The 21,863-nt window shown below is 38.0% G+C and overlaps 1 protein-coding gene and 3 gene segments (V, D, J or C); 3 read left to right on the forward strand and 1 right to left on the reverse strand.

The window, feature by feature from the left end:
• The window catches only part of LOC148060130 (uncharacterized), a 36,740-nt gene that overhangs the window by 3,935 nt on the left and 10,942 nt on the right, over nt 1-21,863 (reverse strand). The window contains exon 3 of one of the 6 annotated variants that reach the window (XM_087779439.1): nt 12,644-12,793. The exons of 2 other annotated variants lie outside the window; for them this stretch is intronic. The gene's annotated coding sequence lies outside the window, so the exon portion shown is untranslated. Of the gene's footprint in view, nt 1-12,643; nt 12,830-21,863 lie in introns of those variants that run through there. 3 more of the 6 variants (XM_087779442.1, XM_087779443.1, XM_087779440.1) reach the window with 3 other exon arrangements.
• LOC148060131 (T-cell receptor beta chain V region C5-like) lies at nt 7,557-9,182 on the forward strand. The segment is given in 3 exon segments: nt 7,557-7,608; nt 7,677-7,915; nt 8,943-9,182. Coding segments are annotated over 3 exon segments (285 nt in total).
• LOC148060132 (T-cell receptor beta chain V region C5-like) lies at nt 14,078-14,874 on the forward strand. The segment is given in 2 exon segments: nt 14,078-14,142; nt 14,221-14,874. Coding segments are annotated over 2 exon segments (348 nt in total).
• On the forward strand, nt 16,174-20,646 carry LOC148060133 (T-cell receptor beta chain C region-like). The segment is given in 7 exon segments: nt 16,174-16,179; nt 16,471-16,582; nt 17,174-17,314; nt 18,749-19,093; nt 20,263-20,289; nt 20,345-20,451; nt 20,544-20,646. Coding segments are annotated over 7 exon segments (759 nt in total).

Here is a 21,863-nt window from a genome sequence, read left to right on the forward strand (position 1 = left end):
ACTGAGAAACATCTCTAAACTTAGGAAAATGTTGTCACAACATGATCTGGATCTTATGTGTTTGTGTCGTTTAATTATTGTAACAGTTTATTTTGTGTCTAAACAAGAAGGATCGTCTCGCCTGCAGTTCATACAAAACTCTGCAGCCAGAATTCTGAGCCGCTCTAGTAGAAGAACTCACATTTCTGCTTCAAACTCTTCACTGGCTGCCAGTTTCTTTCAGGATCAACTTTAAAATTCTGGTTCTTACTTTCAGATCTATTCATGGTCAGACCTTCCATCAGTGATCTGATCCAGACTTACACCCCAGCTCGGGCTCTGAGGTCTGTGGATCAGAATCTACTGATGGTTCCTCGCACACGGTTCAGGACCAGAGGAGAGAAATCTTTTCAGGCTGTTGCTCCTAAGCTTTGGAACGATCTTCTCTCTCTTTGTGTTTGATGATCTACTGACTCCTTTAAGAAACATCTGTGTTTGATGATCTACTGACTCCTTTAAGAAACATCTGTGTTTGATGATCTACTGACTCCTTCAAGAAACATCTGTGTTTGATGATCTACTGACTCCTTCAAGAAACATCTGTGTTTGATGATCTACTGACTCCTTCAAGAAACATCTGTGTTTGATGATCTACTGACTCCTTTAAGAAACATCTGTGTTTGATGATCTACTGACTCCTTCAAGAAACATCTGTGTTTGATGATCTACTGACTCCTTCAAGAAACATCTGTGTTTGATGATCTACTGACTCCTTTAAGAAACAACTTAAGACGTTTTTACTTGTTCAGGCTTTTCCTTGATTTTCTGGAACTCCTGTTGTGTTCTCAGTATTATCTTGATCTTTAAAATATATACTTTATTGAATATTGTTTTGATTGTTTAAGCGCTTTGTGACCCTGGTCTGGAAAAGCGCTATACAAATAAAAATTACTTACTTACTTACCTTTTGAGGCGTCTTCAATACACATGGAAAACTTGGTCGATTTTCAGTTTTCCATGTGTATTGAAGACGCCTCACTCGATTGTGTTTGTGTATAAACAGCAACTATGTAAACTATGTTGTATCTTACAAAATATTATTTTGGGGCATTTTTTCAAATGTCAAGTTGTTAAAGAAATAGAGCCCAGTCGCACAATAGCAACGTTTAAGGACTGTGAAGTCGTTACTGTATTTAAATGTAAATGAAGTATAGAAATAAAATACTTTCAACACTCAGAACATGATATCCTGCCTTGCTTTTGTCGAAATAGATAAACACAATACATTTAATTTCCTGTGGAGAATATTAATTGTGATACCAAATTTAAACGTTCAGTGTAGAGCAATAAAAAAGATGACAATGTTTTTTTTGTTTTTTTTTATTTAATTCGCTAAAAATGGTGGATCATTGTCTGGAAAAAAAACGAATAAACAGCACCATCTATGGGCAGAAATATGAATTACATCTATCGGAAAAACGCGCTCGTTATCAAAGTTGATTTACGGAGCATTTAAAAATATATATTAAACGATGTTTCCTTTTTCCTTTATTTGATTCAATTGTTGTTGTTTGTTTTGAGGGGGTGTTGAATTATATATTTTACTTTCAAATACACACAATTGTGGATTCATGTTCTACACAATCTTGTGTGAATCTTATATTTTGATGTTAATGCGAGTGAAATTTTTAATTTAAATTAAGTGTAAAAACAGATGAGTATATTAGTCGTTTTAATATATTATAATAAAGTATTGATATATTATATTGTAAACAATAGACAGAGAACAAAACGCTCTTCAGGGCTATGGTTTAATTCTCTTCAAGGTGCATTACTCTTACAGTGTCAGCAGGGGGAGACTACGTTCCGAAAATCTTCTGTTCCATTTGAAGTACCAGGTCTTTTTAGGCATTATTATAATGACTTTTATTTATAAAAGAAGAGGCAAATACTGCATTTGTTCTTTAGTTTTTTGCAATGGAATATTTTATATTTTATACCAGAATCACAAACTGCTTTCTTGCCTTTAACGCAAGAACAAAATGTATCGTGTTGAAGTGGAAACAATGACAGAATCAGACATTTCTGGAGCTAAATATACTGTATATATATATTATGAATAGGATTTACTCCGGGCACTCCGGTTTCCTCCCCGCTGACCCCATAAGGGAATAAGTGGCGGAAAATAAATGAATTCCATATATATTTTAATATATATTATTTAGATATTTCATAGTGAGAAAAAGCAAAACCTAACAAGTGTTAAAGATGTTATAATCAAGGTCATGAAAAGGTCATATATATATAAAAATATGGAACAAATGGGTTATAATTTCATATCAGAGCTGGAGCTTAAGATACATGTTACATATTACATTGAAAAAAGGTGAATTCAAGGTGTTGAACAAATGTGTTGCTAACTTGAAGGTCTTTTGCACAAACTATAGAATCGTCATTTGCACAGAAAAACCCACGAAGAGCAAAAGCGAAGCTTCCTTTCAGAGGAAATCTCACCCACACACACACACACACACACACACACACACACACACACCTGCCGTCAACCACACGAGGAGATGTTATCACGCTCCTGACTTGACCTTGTTTGACACGAGTGTGAACCATCACAGCAGGTGCAGCTCAAAAATCTATATATGAAACTGATGTTTTTAAACCATCTATTTTATCAGAACATACACACGGAATGATGTTGAAATACCTTTTAGAAGTAAATATAATTATATTGAAATAGTACACTAGGAAATAAATAATGAAATAGTTAAATAAATTAAAATAAATTAAATAAAGCAACCATTTGTGAAATATGCAATTAAATTGGTATTATTTAAGGCTTATATAACAAATGGACGAGTGTGTGAATGGTTGTGTCTCTGTTGTGCCCCGTGACACACTGGAGTTCTGTCCAGGGTGTCCCCCGTCTCTTGCCCGAAGATTCTGGGATTCCCCCCGCAACCTTAATTAGGAAATTAGAAAATTCTGGATTTATTCATGTGTTTTTACTCCCTTTTAATAATTTACTGAGTTTTACTTTAATGTTTTTTTAACTGAACAGAATATATAGTGTATATTATCATATTGTTGTATGAAAACACAACATATTAGCAGGTAAAGTGATGAATAAATATGAAAACATACAAGAGTTGATAGTGTTTGGCCGGAGAACACAAAGGTTCTTCAATCTTCCTCGCTCTCGCAAGAACCGGTTCATGGATGACTAAAATATTTAGTGCGAGTGGTTGTCTGCATCCCTGATAGAACAGGTGGGCTGTCCAGGGTGTCCCCGCCCCTCAACACAGGATGCTGGGATGAACTCCAGCAGTAGAAGTTAGTGGTTGAAATTTGAAATCATTCTTGATAACAAATATGATAAAAACACGTTTTGTTACCAATAATTGGTCAACATGAGCAAAAAAACACAAAACCATCAACATTTCCTTCAAGTATTATAGCTCCTCCCCATTTGTTTAGGCCACGCCCACCTCTGCACGATCAGCTGACAAACGCAGCATAGATTGAGACCTGTCACTCACACGTCAACATGATGCGTCTGATGGTCTTCAGTTACTTGACAGGTACCATCAACTATATTTCTATATCCTTGTGTATCCATGAATCTCTCCTCATGTGTCGTCCCTCACAGGTCTGAGTCTGAGTCTTGACGTCCGTCAGTCGCCCACAGAGCTGATCGCAGCGTCTGGTGAAAAGGTTCTGATATCATGTCAACATCAGATCGTGAACTACGACACCATACTGTGGTACCAGCAGTTGTATGGAGAGACAGAGATGAAGCCGATTGGATATTTATACATTAAAGATGCAACAATAGAAGAGAACTTCAAGAACCAGTTCATCATCTCAGGAGACTCCAGTGAAAACACAGTAAAGAAGAGTTCACTACAACTTCAAGTCAAACCAGAACACAAGGCTTTCTACTTGTGTGCAGCCAGCTACACACAGTGTGTTGATTTATTTCACAGCCACACACAAAGTCACTCGTCTGACATCTGTTCATATCACTCCATCATTTAAACCTCCTGCTCACTTCAGGGACTCTTCAGAATCATACTTTCATATCGACGTCACCTTCACGAGGAAATGAAAAAACTCCACTTGATCACAAACTAACACCCGAGTCTTGCTCAACAGTTCTGAGGCACGGTTCAAACCTGGTTCTTTAGTGTTCAAAACTAGATGTCCAGGTTATAAACGCTCGAGTTACTTCATTTTTATAAGTGTACTTTCATGTAAAAGTATTTCATTGTACTTAATTCATCTAAATGTATTAATACTTATCCCTCACATTCTCTTCTTCACCGTTTGTACAATACGACAGTAAATGTTCAGTTATTTCTGACAATGAGATCTAACTTTAATATTTTAACGTTAAAACAGATCATTTTGAAAAATAAGAGCTCAGAAGAACATACAGAAACAAAGGACTAGTTCGATCTTGGAATCTTTAAATAATTAACTATGAACTGAACTAGCTCATTTGAAAATTGGTGAACTGAACTTTGAACTAGTTCACATAGAACATGAACTTTCCCCAACACTGGCTGTGAAACACTGATCATATTTGAGACGATTCTTAATTCATTATTTCCTTCACTTAAAGAGCTCCACAGACCAAACACAGGCGTCCAATCACAGCAGCCCGTGTTGAAAAGAAAAGTTACTTATTTACGACAGAGAACTTTGACCCAAGAGTTCTGAATCAATGACAAAACTGTTGCTAAAAACTAAAGTGTTTTATCTGAGAAGTTATTAATAATGTCTACTATGTTCTATAACATCTCAGGTACAAACATTCTTATTCCAAACCAGGGCAGCACGATATTGGAAATGAGTGCAATATTTGTGTCTTGAATTGTGATATCAATATTAATGCAGTATTTGTTTCTTTCAGCTAAAAATGTAGCCGCGCTCACGTGCAGCCGCGAATACTGTTTGAAGTTCACCATCTTCTAAGAAAACAACTGAGACGAGATGAAAAGTTCCTACAATATGTTGCTTTAACAAAGGAGGTTGAAAGAGACGAGTGACTGGATCACTAGTGTTTGACTAGATCACAAGTTAGTATTACTTCACTGGATCACTAGTGTTTGACTAGATCACAAGTTAGTATTACTTCACTGGATCACTAGTGTTTGACTAGATCATAAGTTAGTATTACTTCACTGGATCACTAGTGTTTGACTAGATCATAAGTTAGTATTACTTCACTGGATCACTAGTGTTTGACTAGATCACAAGTTAGTATTACTTCACTGCATATACTGAGCTAAGTCAGCGCCGGCAAGACGCGTAACCATAGCCGCACAGTTCACAGACGGACGGAGACGTAAACAACAACGAGACATAGAAGTACAAATTGACAACTTTACAGAACGTGACACTGATTGGTCGAAGTGTGTATTTAAGAAAGGATTGTTTTATACAATAAATAATTATAAATTATCAGTGACAATATCAAGATATCGATATTTTTTTGATACATCGTGCAGACCCATGTTTTTATTGGGATATATGGTCACGCCAGTCACATGAAGTTAACATACCAATACATGAGATTGAAAATATAGTTTCTGGTCCCCCCTGGTGTTAGCACAGTGCGACTGCAATGATTTTGGCTTCAACGTTGGTCATTTAAACACGATTGTATTCAATGTTCCTGGTGAGGATGTCATCAGTTAGATTCTAACCTCTTGATCAAGATGTTCAAAACATTATGACCAGAAGTTCCGTGTGCGACTAGTAAACATCGTAGGGTTATGCAGACCATCATGCAACTGTTGTGACTTAGGCCCCTCCCCCTTTTTAACAAGGCCCGCCCAACTCTGGACTAACTTCAACTTCATGTCGAGGATCACGTCGTCCTCTCAGCAGGTGTGTGACGAGACCTGTCACTCACACGTCAACATGATGCGTCTGATGGTCTTCAGTTACTTGACAGGTACCATCAACTATATTTCTATATCCTTGTGTATCCATGAATCTCTCCTCATGTGTCGTCCCTCACAGGTCTGAGTCTGAGTCTTGACGTCCGTCAGTCGCCCACAGAGCTGATCGCAGCGTCTGGTGAAAAGGTTCTGATATCATGTCAACATCAGATCGTGAACTACGACACCATACTGTGGTACCAGCAGTTGTATGGAGAGACAGAGATGAAGCCGATTGGATATTTATACTCTAAAGATGCAACAATAGAAGAGAACTTCAAGAACCAGTTCATCATCTCAGGAGACTCCAGTGGAAACACAGTAAAGAAGAGTTCACTACAACTTCAAGTCAAACCAGAACACAAGGCTTTCTACTTGTGTGCAGCCAGCTACACACAGTGTGTTGATTTATTTCACAGCCACACACAAAGTCACTCGTCTGACATCTGTTCATATCACTCCATCATTTAAACCTCCTGCTCACTTCAGGGACTCAGATAATTATGTTGTCATATTTGACTTGAAATGTTTTCGACAGAAGATCAAAGACGTCCGAGTGTGTGTATAAAAATATACATTAAATAACTACAGCTCAGATTTAACAAACCAAGTGTGTCTGAAACTTAATCATTGATCTTCAAGGGTGATAACAGAGCATCACATGTTTTATTTCATCCATAAATGATTAAACTCTGAGCCAATAACACACACAAACACACACACACCTCAAATAATGACTTGACAGGTTGGATGTGGCCCCCAGACCTGGCCTTAAACACACTCAATGCACTAAAGTTTGCACAAGTTCACACTGAAAGTTGATTGACGGACAACGATTTGATTGACAGACAACGATTTGCCTGAACTCATGTATCGTCGACAACATCATCACAACAGTGGTCACATGAATCTTGACGAAGTCGTAACTGCTTTCATTAGTTTTCAAACCAAAATATGTCCAAACATCAGCCTTAAAAGCTGCTGGACTCACTGTATCCTCTCATCCTCAGTCGTAACTGCTTTCATTCGTTTTCAAAACAAAATATGTCCAACCATCAGCTTTAAAAGCTTCTGCACTCACTGTATCCTCTCGTCCTCAGTCATCGCCGGGATCTTGTGCGATTTCATTCATCCTTTAGATGTTGATGACGTGATGAGTGCTGCCATCTAGAGGCCAGACGTTTAATTGAGACACAAGATAAACAAACGGCGTAAATATGTTTGCTTGTTGATTGTAAATTTAAAAAAATCGCACTATTATCTATGACTTTATTGAAAAATAAACAAAAACTATTATTAAAATAAAATGAGATTTGAAAGCCAAAAATGTATATCATAATAATCTTAAATATAGATACACTATCATGAATAAATAACTTACAATGTTTAAGTGACTAATATTTTCTGACACTCAAGTCATGAGGCGTCCTGTGATTATGAATGTATCTTTTTTCCTCTAGAGTCTGTCCCATCTAGCAAGGAAAGAAGCTACATTTACTCTCGCCTATGAACCACCAATAAGGAAGTCAACTGAAAAACAATGTTGCATCATGGTCTTGACGCCCATCAAAGCTCCTCCCGTCATCACTTCTAACAAGAGCGACATAGATTGAGACCTGTCACTCACACGTCAACATGATGCGTCTGATGGTCTTCAGTTACTTGACAGGTACCATCAACTATATTTCTATATCCTTGTGTATCCATGAATCTCTCCTCATGTGTCGTCCCTCACAGGTCTGAGTCTGAGTCTTGACGTCCGTCAGTCGCCCACAGAGCTGATCGCAGCGTCTGGTGAAAAGGTTCTGATATCATGTCAACATCAGATCGTGAACTACGACACCATACTGTGGTACCAGCAGTTGTATGGAGAGACAGAGATAAAGCTGATTGGATATTTATACTCTAAAGATGCAACAATAGAAGAGAACTTCAAGAACCAGTTCATCATCTCAGGAGACTCCAGTGAAAACACAGTAAAGAAGAGTTCACTACAACTTCAAGTCAAACCAGAACACAAGGCTTTCTACTTGTGTGCAGCCAGCTACACACAGTGTGTTGATTTATTTCACAGCCACACACAAAGTCACTCGTCTGACATCTGTTCATATCACTCCATCATTTAAACCTCCTGCTCACTTCAGTGACTCTTCAGAATCATACTTTCATATCGACGTCGCCTTCACGAGGAAATGAAAAAACTCCACTTGATCACAAACTAACACCCGAGTCTTGCTCAACAGTTCTGAGGCACGGTTCAAACCTGGTTCTTTAGTGTTCAAAACTAGATGTCCAGGTTATAAACGCTTGAGTTACTTCATTTTTATAAGTGTACTTTCATGTAAAAGTATTTCATTGTACTTAATTCATCTAAATGTATTAATACTTATCCCTCACATTCTCTTCTTCACCGTTTGTACAATACGACAGTAAATGTTCAGTTATTTCTGACAATGAGATCTAACTTTAATATTTTAACGTTAAAACAGATCATTTTGAAAAATAAGAGCTCAGAAGAACATACAGAAACAAAGGACTAGTTAGATCTTGGAATGTTTAAATAATTAACTATGAACTGAACTAGCTCATTTGAAAATTGGTGAACTGAACTTTGAACTAGTTCACATAGAACATGAACTTTCCCCAACACTGGCTGTGAAACACTGATCATATTTGAGATGATTCTTAATTCATTATTTCCTTCACTTAAAGAGCTCCACAGACCAAACACAGGCGTCCAATCACAGCAGCCCGTGTTGAAAAAAAAAGTTACTTATTTACGACAGAGAACTTTGACCCAAGAGTTCTGAATCAATGACAAAACTGTTGCTAAAAACAAAAGTGTTTTATCTGAGAAGTTATTAATAATGTCTACTATGTTCTATAACATCTCAGGTACAAACATTCTTATTCCAAACCAGGGCAGCACGATATTGGAAATGAGTGCGATATTTGTGTCTTGAGTTGTGATATCAATATTAATGCAGTATTTGTTTCTTTCAGCTAAAAATGTAGCCGCGCTCACGTGCAGCCGCGAATACTGTTTGAAGTTCACCATCTTCTAAGAAAACAACTGAGACGAGATGAAAAGTTCTTACAATATGTTGCTTTAACAAAGGAGGTTGAAAGAGACGAGTGACTGGATCACTAGTGTTTGACTAGATCATAAGTTAGTATTACTTCACTGGATCACTAGTGTTTGACTAGATCATAAGTTAGTATTACTTCACTGGATCACTAGTGTTTGACTAGATCATAAGTTAGTATTACTTCACTGGATCACTAGTGTTTGACTAGATCACAAGTTAGTATTACTTCACTGGATCACTAGTGTTTGACTAGATCATAAGTTAGTATTACTTCACTGGATCACTAGGGTTTGACTAGATCACAAGTTAGTATTACTTCACTGGATCACTAGTGTTTGACTAGATCACAAGTTAGTATTACTTTACTGCATATACTGAGCTAAGTCAGCGCCGGCAAGACGCGTAACCATAGCCGCACAGTTCACAGACGGACGGAGACGTAAACAACAACGAGACATAGAAGTACAAATTGACAACTTTACAGAACGTGACACTGATTGGTCGAAGTGTGTATTTAAGAAATTATTGTTTTATACAATAAATAATTATAAATTATCAGTGACAATATCAAGATATCGATATTTTTTTGATACATCGTGCAGCCCCATGTTTTTATTGGGATATATGGTCACGCCAGTCACATGAAGTTAACATACCAATACTTAAGATTGAAAATATAGTTTCTGGTCCCCCCTGGTGTTAGCACAGTGCGACTGCAATGATTTTGGCTTCAACGTTGGTCATTTAAACACGATTGTATTCAATTTTCCTGGTGAGGATGTCATCAGTTAGATTCTAACCTCTTGATCAAGATGTTCAAAACATTATGACCAGAAGTTCCGTGTGCGACTAGTAAACATCGTAGGGTTATGCAGACCATCCATGAAGCTGCTGGACTCACTGTATCCTCTCGTCCTCAGTCATCGCCGGGATCTTGTGGGATTTCATTCATCCTTTAGATGTTGATGACGTGATGAGTGCTGCCATCTAGAGGCCAGATGTTTGATTGAGATACAAGATAAATAAACAGCATAAATATGTTTGCTTGTTGATTGTAAATTTAAAAAAATCTCACTATTATCTATGACTTTATTGAAAAAAAAAAAAAAACTATCATTAAATTAAAATGAGATTTGAAAGCCAAAAATGTATATCATAATAATCCTAAACATAAATACACTATCATGAATAAATAACTAACAATGTTTAAGTGACTAATATTTTCTGACACTCAAGTCATGAGGCGTCCTGTGATTATGAATGTATCTTTTTTCCTCTAGAGTCTGTCCCATCTAGCAAGGAAAGAAGCTACATTTACTCTCGCCTATGAACCACCAATAAGGAAGTCAACTGAAAAACAATGTTGCATCATGGTCTTGACGCCCATCAAAGCTCCTCCCGTCATCACTTCTAACAAGAGCGACATAGATTGAGACCTGTCACTCACACGTCAACATGATGCGTCTGATGGTCTTCAGTTACTTGACAGGTACCATCAACTATATTTCTATATCCTTGTGTATCCATGAATCTCTCCTCATGTGTCGTCCCTCACAGGTCTGAGTCTGAGTCTTGACGTCCGTCAGTCGCCCACAGAGCTGATCGCAGCGTCTGGTGAAAAGGTTCTGATATCATGTCAACATGACAGAGTGGACTTCAGGGTGATACTGTGGTACCAGCAGTTGTATGGAGAGACAGAGATGAAGCTGATTGGATATTTATACTTTAAAGATGCGACAATAGAAGAGAACTTCAAGAACCAGTTCATCATCTCAGGAGACTTGTCTGGTGACACAGTAAAGAAGAGTTCACTACAGTTTCAAGTCAAACCAGAACACAAGGCTTTCTACTTGTGTGCAGCCAGCTACGCACAGTGTGTTGATTTATTTCACAGCCACACACAAAGTCACTCGTCTGACATCTGTTCATATCACTCCATCATTTAAACCTCCTGCTCACTTCAGGGACTCGGCTCTTAACGCTCACATGCTGCTGTTTTAAACCCATTCTTGCCAGCAGCTCAATCACAAGTCACTAGAATCACACGTCATGGTTTCAAATGGGTCGAGTCCACTTCAATGGTTGTTATTATGGTCTGTGGTTCTGAAGGTTCAGAGGTTCACGAGTGAAATCGAGGTCACACACATAGAAAATACAAATCAAAGAGAACAATGTTATGCAGTGAAAAAAATGACTACACAGGGTCAAGATTGAAAAAATATACCAATTTGAAGTGAATCCAGATGAGAATAAACACTATTACATCAGAAATATAATATCTATTTATTATAGATTCTTCTAGTCGAGTCTCATGAATGTTTAATCATTGAATCATGGTTCGAGACCTTAACCTTTTGACCCCTGCTTGACCCTTTACTTCTCATATTTGATTGTCAAATATGATTCACATCAGTTATTTTTCAGTCAGTTTTCTTTGTTCTATGCAAACAAAATGTGTAGCTTTTGATTTTATTGTAGATTCTTCGTGCACAAATATATATTTCAAGTACCGTATTTTCCGCACAATAATGCGCACTTAAAAGCCTTTAATTTTCTCAAAAAGCAACAGTGCGTCTTATAATCCGGAGCACCTTATATATGAATTACAAGGTAGTTGACTTGTTTACAAACACTTTCATGACTCGCTGTGGGCGGGATTCGTCATTGCCTCATCACGGGGTGGGATTTACGACGCAAGTAACATCATGGCGGACGTCTATGGAGTGATATTACCGAAACCGGTTTGAGCGAGTGTGTCTTGGTTGTTGTACACTCAAAATCACTCTGCTGCGCGCTCAACCAGACACACATGTGTGTTCAACATGTCATACATGTGTGTTCAACATGTCATACACGTGCACTCTAGCCGTCATACACGCGCTCAACTTCACTGCTGCTCGCTCAACATTTGTCTGCTCACAACACAGTCTCACGCGCTGCTGCTTGAAGCCTTTTAAACATCATTTGAACATCGTTACCATGGGAGTGAACGGAGTTGTCAGAACGCTTAATAAAGTTTGACTTTATTCGACTGTTTTGTTGACGTTCCCTTTAGCACAGCTTTATCTAGTGGATGCATAACACAACCCCAGTCAAATGTTTGACCGTATGTTTTATTCTATGCGCCTTATAATCTGGTGCAAACTATTTATGAAAACACTTCTAAAATATTCCATTCATTGAAGGTGCGCTTTATAATCCGGTGCGTTTAATAGTGCGGAAAAAAAACGTACATATTCATTCTTCTTACCTCTGAATTATGTTGGACCAAAATGTTTTATCGGTTTGACAGACGGCTAGAATTATTGGTTTTCAAGCAGCATCCAATCAGTGAGCAACAGAGGTCAATATATAGAAGCCCCGCCCACTTCTTTCACATCAACACTTCAGATTCTGCAGACACAGGAAACCCTTGAAATGTTTCTGCTCCTGCTACTGCTCTTCTCTCCACCAGGTAAATGACAAAACTACATGAACATGTCTTCATTAGTTTTCATCCGTTCTTCTCTAGAGATCCGGTCTGAGCCACTTTCCTGCCGACAATTTCCCGCCAACATCATCAGAGGAGCCGGCGAAGACGCTCAAATCGAATGCGAGCATGAACACAACGTTTACCTCCAGATCTATTGGTTCCGCCAGAGGTCGACGAGCCTGGACCTGATCGGGTCCTTGTTTTACGCGCAGGCGACGATGGAGCCGAGTTTTGAGGGACGTTTTCAAATATGGGGCCACGCCAAGGTCAAGGTCACGCTCAACATCTCCGACCTGAGAGCAGAAGATTCAGCAGAATATTACTGCGGCGTCAGGCTTCACAGTGCTAAGAACCTGCAGGAGCACCTGTCACAAACCACTCAGAAGACCAGGACCGGGTTCCTGCTACGTTTCTAAGGTTGATTTCATCTCCTTGGCGGAGGTAACAAGGTGATGTCACCTAAATGAGCCACTGACCAAATCCATCTTTCATCCACAAAGACGTTTTATGTGGTCAGATATATAATTAAAAAAAACATTTTATTTCTATATACAGATTATATAAATGTGCACTTAAAGCAGTTTAAAAAATGATGTAAGATCTAATATACTAATTTATAATCGTGATTATTATCTCCAAATAAACGTGATCACTATTTTGTCCGTCCTTTTATTGCAAAACCGACATTAACAAAAAAACGTTTTATTTATTGTATAACTCAAATAAAAGCAAGGTAGCAGTTATTCAGGTAAATATATGAACATAAAAGTCATCAATACTTTGTATGTATATAAATCAATAAACATGAAGAACAATCGCGCACCACAAGTATTAAAAAGCATCTTTTAAGCCATTTACCTTATAATATATTTTTAAATAAACATTTGTGATGTCAAAATACAACTGGAGAAAACTTTAGTAGTTAAATCTATTAAAATATATTTTGAAATGAAAATGGATCAACGACCTCAGACACGGATGATGGCGACGATTAAAGATGTAACTAGAAAGAGTACATTTCCAGAAGAAAATGAAGTGTGAATGCTGACCCTGCTGAGCTGTGGAAGTAGTAGTGGAATTAGTAGTAAAAGTAGAACAAGTGGAATTAGTATTAAAAGTAGAAGAAGTAGAAAAATAAAAGTAGAAGTAGAATTAGTAGTAGTATTAGCAGTAGAAGTAGTAGTGGAAGTATTAGTGGAATTGTTAGTTAAAGTAGAAGTAGTAGAAAAATAAAAGTAGAAGTAAAATTAGAAAAAGTAGTAGTAGTATTAGTAGAAAAAAGTTGAAGATTTTCCCCATTGAAATGAATGGGGTAGAAAAAGAGGAATAAAAGAAAGAGTGGAAGAGATAAAAGAAAGCTAGAACATAGCCCCCATTTCGGAAACGAGCTGAATTGATAAAAGTTTGAACGGTTAAAATCGGATAAAATCTGTGGGACGAGAAGCAGCACAAAGTTTAGGTCAGAAGAAAACAATCTCAATTGTCCCAATGCTTACCAGCATTCACACAACACGTGAAACAAGGAAGCCACGCCCCTAAAACATCAACACACAAAGAAGTGATGAAGTTTCAAGTCTTGACAGAAGCGACAAGAGGATGTCGTGGACAGACGTCGTCAGACTGTTCCTCACCTTCCTTCCATGTATTTATTTAGCTACAAACTTGTGTTATTGTGTTATTATTGTGACTATCGAGCATTAATGCAAGTGTTTTTTTCCAGACGCCTGCGAGTGTGTGACCTTCACGACCTCTGGTCCGACCATCGCTGCACTATCTTCCAGGGTTGATCTTAGATGCAGCCACGACGACGAGCGTCAGTACGTCATGCTGTGGTATCGACAGAAAGAAGCCAGGATGGATCTGATCGGACGAAGCTACGTCGGCAACCAGCCCGAGTACGAGTCCCAGTTCAAAGAGCGCTTTGAGATGACGAGACGAGACGTCAAGAACGGAGGCCTCGTCATCGACGGCGCCGAGACTGGAGACTCAGCTGTGTATTTCTGCGCTGCAAGTGCACAGTGATGTGGTTTAATGGCAGCAGCACTAAAAACACTGAGTTTGCTTCGCTCTCATAGATGACATCAGAGTGAAACACAAATGTTTCCTTTTATATGTTCGTGGTTCGTCATCAGACAACAATTGACTTCACTTTAATCACCATTTGGTTACATTATATTAACGTTAAAATACATCGACGGTCTTTAAACTAACACAACATTTCATGAGGTGGTTTCATCCTTCTCAATATAAGTGGCCTGAACAACTCTGGTGTTGTGATACTGTAGTAACAAGTATATATGTGTAGTATTGTCCAGTACTTGACTCTGGTGTTGTGATACTGTAGTAACAAGTATATATGTGTAGTATTGTCCAGTACTTGACTCTGGTGTTGTGATAGTGTAGTAACAAGTATATATGTGTAGTATTGTCCAGTACTTGACTCTGGTGTTGTGATAGTGTAGTAACAAGTATATATGTGTAGTATTGTCCAGTACTTGACTCTGGTGTTGTGATAGTGTAGTAACAAGTATATATGTGTAGTATTGTCCAGTACTTGACTCTGGTGTTGTGATAGTGTAGTAACAAGTATATATGTGTAGCATTGTCCAGTACTTGACTCTGGTGTTGTGATAGAGTAGTAACAAGTATATATGTGTAGTATTGTCCAGTACTTGACTCTGGTGTTGTGATAGTGTAGTAACACGTATATATGTGTAGTATTGTCCAGTACTTGACTCTGGTGTTGTGATAGTGTAGTAACAAGTATATATGTGTAGTATTGTCCAGTACTTGACTCTGGTGTTGTGATAGTGTAGTAACACGTATATATGTGTAGTATTGTCCAGTACTTGACTCTGGTGTTGTGATAGTGTAGTAACAAGTATATATGTGTAGTATTGTCCAGTACTTGACTCTGGTGTTGTGAAAGTGTAGTAACAAGTATATATGTGTAGTATTGTCCAGTACTTGACTCTGGTGTTGTGATAGTGTAGTAACACGTATATATGTGTAGTATTGTCCAGTACTTGACTCTGGTGTTGTGATAGTGTTGTAACAAGTATATATGTGTAGTATTGTCCAGTACTTGACTCTGGTGTTGTAGTATTTACAGACCACACGACTCTTGACGAAGTCGTAACTACTTTCATTCGTTTTCAAACCAAAAGATGTCCAAACATCAGCTTTAAAAGCTGCTGGACTCACTGTATCCTCTCGTCCTCAGACTTTGTTTATCTACCAAAATCGTAAAGACTACTGGCCTCTATCGACCACCGGACGGTTTGTTCAAATTCAACATCATTTAACGTTCATGTTGATACGTTGTTCATTAAGATCACAGTGTTTAAGATAAGATAAGGGACAGAGATTATGAATGTTAACAAGTTAAACTGGAATGAGTTGGTGACACAGAGATCATTAGGATAAACTCAGAGAATACAAAGACAATTCTAAACCAGACTCGTTCTTACCTACAGAACAAAATACATTTGGTTTTCGGCCCCAAACTTGGAGTTTGGCCCCTTGTGTGATGGAGTTTGATTTAAACAATCTCACAATTGACCCTACAGACAGAAAATACACTCTAAGAAACACACACAGGCACACATTGTAGACGCACACTATGTAGCACAACTGTCATGAACCTGGGGGGGGGGGGGGGGTTCAGGTCAAGATGGTGGTTCGTCTCTTCAGACAGAAATAGCCTCAGCAGTGGTGATGATGCTGAGGGAGGGGAGCTGACGTCTGATGTTTTTGTGCGAGGCTTTTTCACCGTGGGGACAGGGGGGCACGGTGATACACTCCTATCAGGGCGTCGTACAAAAACCTCCCCCCGTTTACACCCACTGACTCCGTCTTCTACCGGAGCAGAGACTTTATTTCACCCCGACGTGAAGTCGTCGTCACACAAAATGGCTTCTTACTGAACGTATGGTTTTCATCGATCAAAACTTTTTACTGCTGATCAAAGGACTGTCAGGACGTCCGCCTGAAACCCGGAGACGGTTTAGGTCGAGGAGCTTTCGACTGTGACTCTGGACGAGAGGTTTACTTTGGCACAGGAACCAAACTCAGCGTCGCTGGTAAGTCATGGTCATGAAGTCATGTGACGGTTGATTTGAGGAGGAAAAGTGTGGGTTGGATTTAGAACAAAAAGAGAGTTTTTCTAAAGTTTTTTCAGGGAAAACTGACAAGAGTGAGTTTTAGGCGACAAAATACTTTAAAAGTTCAAAGAGCCACTTTCAAAAACGATCAAACTGGTGAACCCTGATGAGTTGAGCTCATGTTATCTCTGCACCATATTTAATCCATCACTCTGACGCTGTGACAACTACGAAGCTTACTTCGGACCAGGAACAAAACTGACGGTTCTTGGTGAGTAGTACACGAATCAGGCTCAAGTTATACTTCAAGAAAGAAGATTCGGGTGTTTAACATGTAGAAAATAATGTTTTAAAGAAACTGCTTAAGTCGGTAAAGTGCGATAAAAGTTCGTCTTTTCTGAAAAAAATGGGTCGAGTTTTTTCACCGTTAAGATTCTCTGTGTTGGAACTCTGAGGTTTTCTTTGGAGATGGAACCAAACTAACTGTTCTAGGTAAGACTATAAATGGGGAGTGAAAGCAACAGATGTTTTGTTCATTCAAATGTAATAACGAGAGCGTGAGAGCAAACTAAACGTCTAGAGAGTCGAGGTCAGCGTTTATTAAACCAGTCCATCACGTTCACGACGGCGAGGTTTATCTGCAGTCGAGCATCAGTGTGAACAACTACGACGCGGCTTATTTCGGCGCTGGAACCAAACTGACAGTTTTAGGTAAGAGAAGGTATTTTCGTAGACGCGGATCCACGTGTTGAACTTGATCCCATTTGTAAAATAACATGTGAGAAAGTGAAGAAGTCGAAGCCGAGCCTCAGATGCCAGTGACGATCAATAATGTTATCAGAAAATTATGCTAAAGATTCTCGTTTGATCAACGAATAATATTGTGATGAATTAAAATTTGTAGTTTTTGTGCTGCAATTTAGTAATTTACAGAATTTGTTACTTAAATATGCAGCAAACTTAACACTCGACGTCAAATACATATTAAGTTTATTGTTGCTGAATAGAATGTGCAGTTATCTTAAAGTATTGATTGATGTTAAAATGATAATATGTTTGCATTTCTTATTGTTGTAGTTTTATTACACCTTCCACTCATTTCAGTGAAAAAAAGATAGAAAAGTAAGCAAAAGAGTTCTAAAGCAACTACAAAATGTACCAAATATTCAAAATGTAAATTTTTCTGATAACAAAAATGCCCAAAAACACTATACATAAACTATATACATTTAAAAAATAGTTTCACGATTCGTCCGGTGAAAGACATGTATGTGGACAAACATGTGGAGCCAAGTAGAAGATCTTAAGCTTTTCATAAAGTCCCACAATGTACTGCAACAATCGAAGCTCTAAACACCGAAAAAAAATAAATAAAGTGATCCAAACATAACTAGAAAAAGTACATTTTCAGAAGAAAATGCAGTGTGAATGCTGACCCTGCTGTGCAGTAGAAGTAGTAGTTGAATTAGTATTAAAAGTAGAATAAGTGGAATTAGTAGTTAAAGTAGAATAATTGGAAATAGTAGTAAATTAAAAGTATTAGAAAAGTCAAAATTAGTAGAAGAATTAGTAGTAAAAGTAGAAGAATTGGAATTAGTAGTTAAAGTAGAATAATTGGAAATAGTAGTAAATTAAAAGTAGTAGAAAAGTCAAAATTAGTAGAAGAATTAGTAGTAAAAGTAGAAGAATTGGAATTAGTAGTAAAATAAGTAGTAGTATTAGTAGTAAACGTAGAATATGTAGTAGTAGTAGTAGTTGTAGAAGTAGTAGTGGAAGTAGTAGTAAAAGTCTAAGTAGTAGGTCAAAGTAGAAGGAGTTAAAACATGAGTTGAATATTTTCCCCATTGAAATGAATGGTGTAGAAAAAGCGAAATAAAAGAAAGAGTGGAAGAGATAAAAGAAAGCTAGAACATAGCTAGCATTTTGGAAACAAGCTGAATTGATAAAAGTTTGAAATTTGTGGGAGGAGAAGCGGCACAAAGTTTAGGTCAGAAGAAAACAGGATCTCAATCGTGTGACTGCTTCCCAGCATTCACACAATGACTGCTTCCTAGCATTCACACAATGAATGTTCAAATGTGGGGGCTTCAAGTCTTGGTTCTGTCAATGATTAAAATAGAAAAACGTTTTTTCTTTTCCAAACAGAACGCCAACCCAAAAAGCCGAGCGTCGAGATCTTGGCTCCGGTGGAGAAAGAGTGTCAAAGCAGCTCTCGGGGCAAAACATGGAAGAAAACGTTGGTGTGCGTGGCCACTGGCTTCTACCCCGACCATGTTGGCGTGACCTGGTCTATCGGCGGGTCAGAGGTCACCAGGAACGTGGCCACAGACGGCGCCGCACGGAAGGACGGAGAGTTTTACAGCATCAGCAGCAGACTGAGGGTGGAGGCCGAGACGTGGCAGAGCAGCGACACACCTGAGTTCACCTGCAGCGTCAGCTTCTTTGACGGAAAAAACACCAGCATCCATTCACGAAGCCTAAAGAATTCCAGTAAGAGACGCAACAGATTGTGTTTTTGAATGTTCACTCTTATGTGTGTGATCCTAGTGTAGCTAGAGCGCTCCCTAGTGGCCCATGACATGAAACGTTCAAAAGATACAATATACATTCATTAGAATAGAATAGAAAATGTTTATTCATCCCCAGAGAGGAAACACACTTTTACAACAGCAGCACAATTGAAAATAAAGTGCAAGGAAAAAAGTAAATAATAAAATAAAACGATCTTAAAAATATACAAATAATTTACAATATTAGAAAATTAACACTTTTAACAAAATAAAATAGAATAAAATAAAATAAAATAAAAATAAAATAAAAACAAAAATAAAAACACACGAGAAGAAAAACACACTACGGATATTTAAAGTAGAGAGTTAAATATCCTGACACCATTCATTCATTCATTTTTTACCGCTTAATCCCTTATGGGGGTCGCGGGGAGACTGGAGTTAATCCCAGGTTCATCAGGAGAGAGGCAGGGGACACCCTGGACAGGACGCCAGTCTGTCTCAGGACACACAAAGACAGACGACCATTCACACACACACTCATAGCAATTGACAATTCCCCCCAAGTTCTCAATCAACCTCTGTATGTTTTTGGACTGTGGGAGGAAACCGGAGTGCCCAGAGTAAACCCATGTGACACGGGGAGAACATACTAACTCCACACAGAAGCGCTAACCACTGCGCCACCGTGCACCCTACAATATAGATCATGTTTTTAATTATACATTTATTATTTAAGTTAAAAGATATTTTTCTGTGAAACAGTTATTTTCATATATGCAATATTTATGTTATTTATTTATTCTGTTTATACTATATTGCACTATTTTTAACTTATTAATATTTATACTTTTTATATACATCTCTCTGCTGTGTTTTTTAAACGGTTGCCAAGCAACGAAATTTTGTTGCCAGTTTCACTGCTGTGTTTTCTGTGCAATGACAATAAAATAAAGTCTATTTAAAACAGTATTAATATATATTATTTTAAAGGCTTGAATGATTTTTAATTCAATAAAAGAACAAATGAATGATTAATGCTTCAAACATTCACCTGCTGATTTTTAACATAATGGTTGTCATGGCGAGCGATTGTTTTGGTTGTATTATAGTCTTGATGTTTATTAACCTCCTCCGTGTCTCCACCAGATGTAGCGACAGTCCAGGAGAAAAAAGGTAAACACGTCCAACATCGACTGTAGTTTCTGCTAAAAGTGTGTTTTTGTTGCAGTGAGATATTTGAGGATCAGTCAAGGAGCCAAACTCTCCTACGTCATGTTGATGGTCAAAAGCAGTGTTTACGCAGCTTTCATCGTGTTGTTGCTGTGGAACATGAAGGTTTGTTGGACATGTTTCATCTGACCTGAAATAAAGTGTTTCCCTCACCGACGGCACATTTCAACTTTTATCCCTGCTTTTTGTTGTTGTAGGGTTCTGGTTCAGCCCACTGAAGGATTCATGAAGGAATACACCAGTGTAACAATACAATGATCAGAGACATTGTGATTCATCCAATAAAGAGCCAGAACTGAATGATCATTTTGTTGCAGTTGTTTTTCTTCAAAGATAAATGTTTTTCAAGGAATGTAGTTACTGTGACTACGAAGGATTTGTAATAAAACAAAAACCAAATAAGGATTCATTTTTTTGCAGAGAATAAGTGTTTTCTTGAATAAGAAAACATTTATCATTTATTTTAAGTGTTTTGAACACAACACAGGAATTCGTTATGGTGGCATTACAGAAAATGAAAGGATAGGAATTAAATAAAAAGAGAATAAAATGAAATTAAAACAGACATTTATGGCATAGAAATAAATAATGAATAATTGATTAAAATCAATAGAAAAATACATGTTATTTCTAATACAGTGATTAGAAAGATTGCATCACAGCAAGAAGGTTGCTGGTTCGCTTCCGGTCTGTGCAGAGTTAGTATGTTCTCCCCGTGTCGCGTGGGTTTACTCCGGACACTCCGGTTTCCTCCCACAGTCCACAAACATACAGAGGGTTAATTGGGAACTTGGGGAAATTGTCCTGCAACCGACTGGCGTCCTGTCCAGGGTGTCCCCTGCCTCTCTCCCGAAGAACAGGGATGGACTCCAAATCACTCCCGCCCCGCGACAAAAGAGATTTAGTGGTAAAGAAATTGAATGAACATTAGATTTAATTAAACAATAGAAAATATAAAGAAATCTTTGTTTCTCGTCCAAAATGTCCCTTCATTGAAACTCCTTGATCAAATGTCAAGTAAGGGTCCTTCCCATTTATCTTCTCATTCCTCAAGCTCAAAAACCGTGCCTCAAAAGTTGAGGAACGAGTGTGAGCTTCCACACTTTTCTGGACGTGAGGGTATCCCAGAATGCCTTGGGAATCGAGGCTGAAATCAACAGTGGCTTAAACCAGGAAAACACCGAGCTACAAATGTAGGTATTATCTTAGTTAATAGAGATGTAAAAAAGAAAAATCTTGGTGGTGAAGTTGTTTTATTAAGATACAAGTGACATTCACTGACATTTATGTAAAATGTACGAATATTACACAGTAATTTGTAACGTTAATGATATGATGTTTCTCATGTTGACCATCTTAAGGGCCGTGTAATGTGATTTCCACAGAATATGTTCGTAGTGTTTTATATGGTTGAATAACTGCTTATTAACTTCATTAAAAGCTACAGAAAAGAAAGCTGACGGGTTTCCCACACGCAAGCTCAAAGAACTTGTGGCTTGTGAACGGTTCATATTACG

Source organism: Callionymus lyra, chromosome 18 (assembly GCF_982586985.1).
Source record: "Callionymus lyra chromosome 18, fCalLyr1.hap1.1, whole genome shotgun sequence".
In the NCBI taxonomy this organism is placed as follows: domain Eukaryota; kingdom Metazoa; phylum Chordata; class Actinopteri; order Syngnathiformes; family Callionymidae; genus Callionymus; species Callionymus lyra.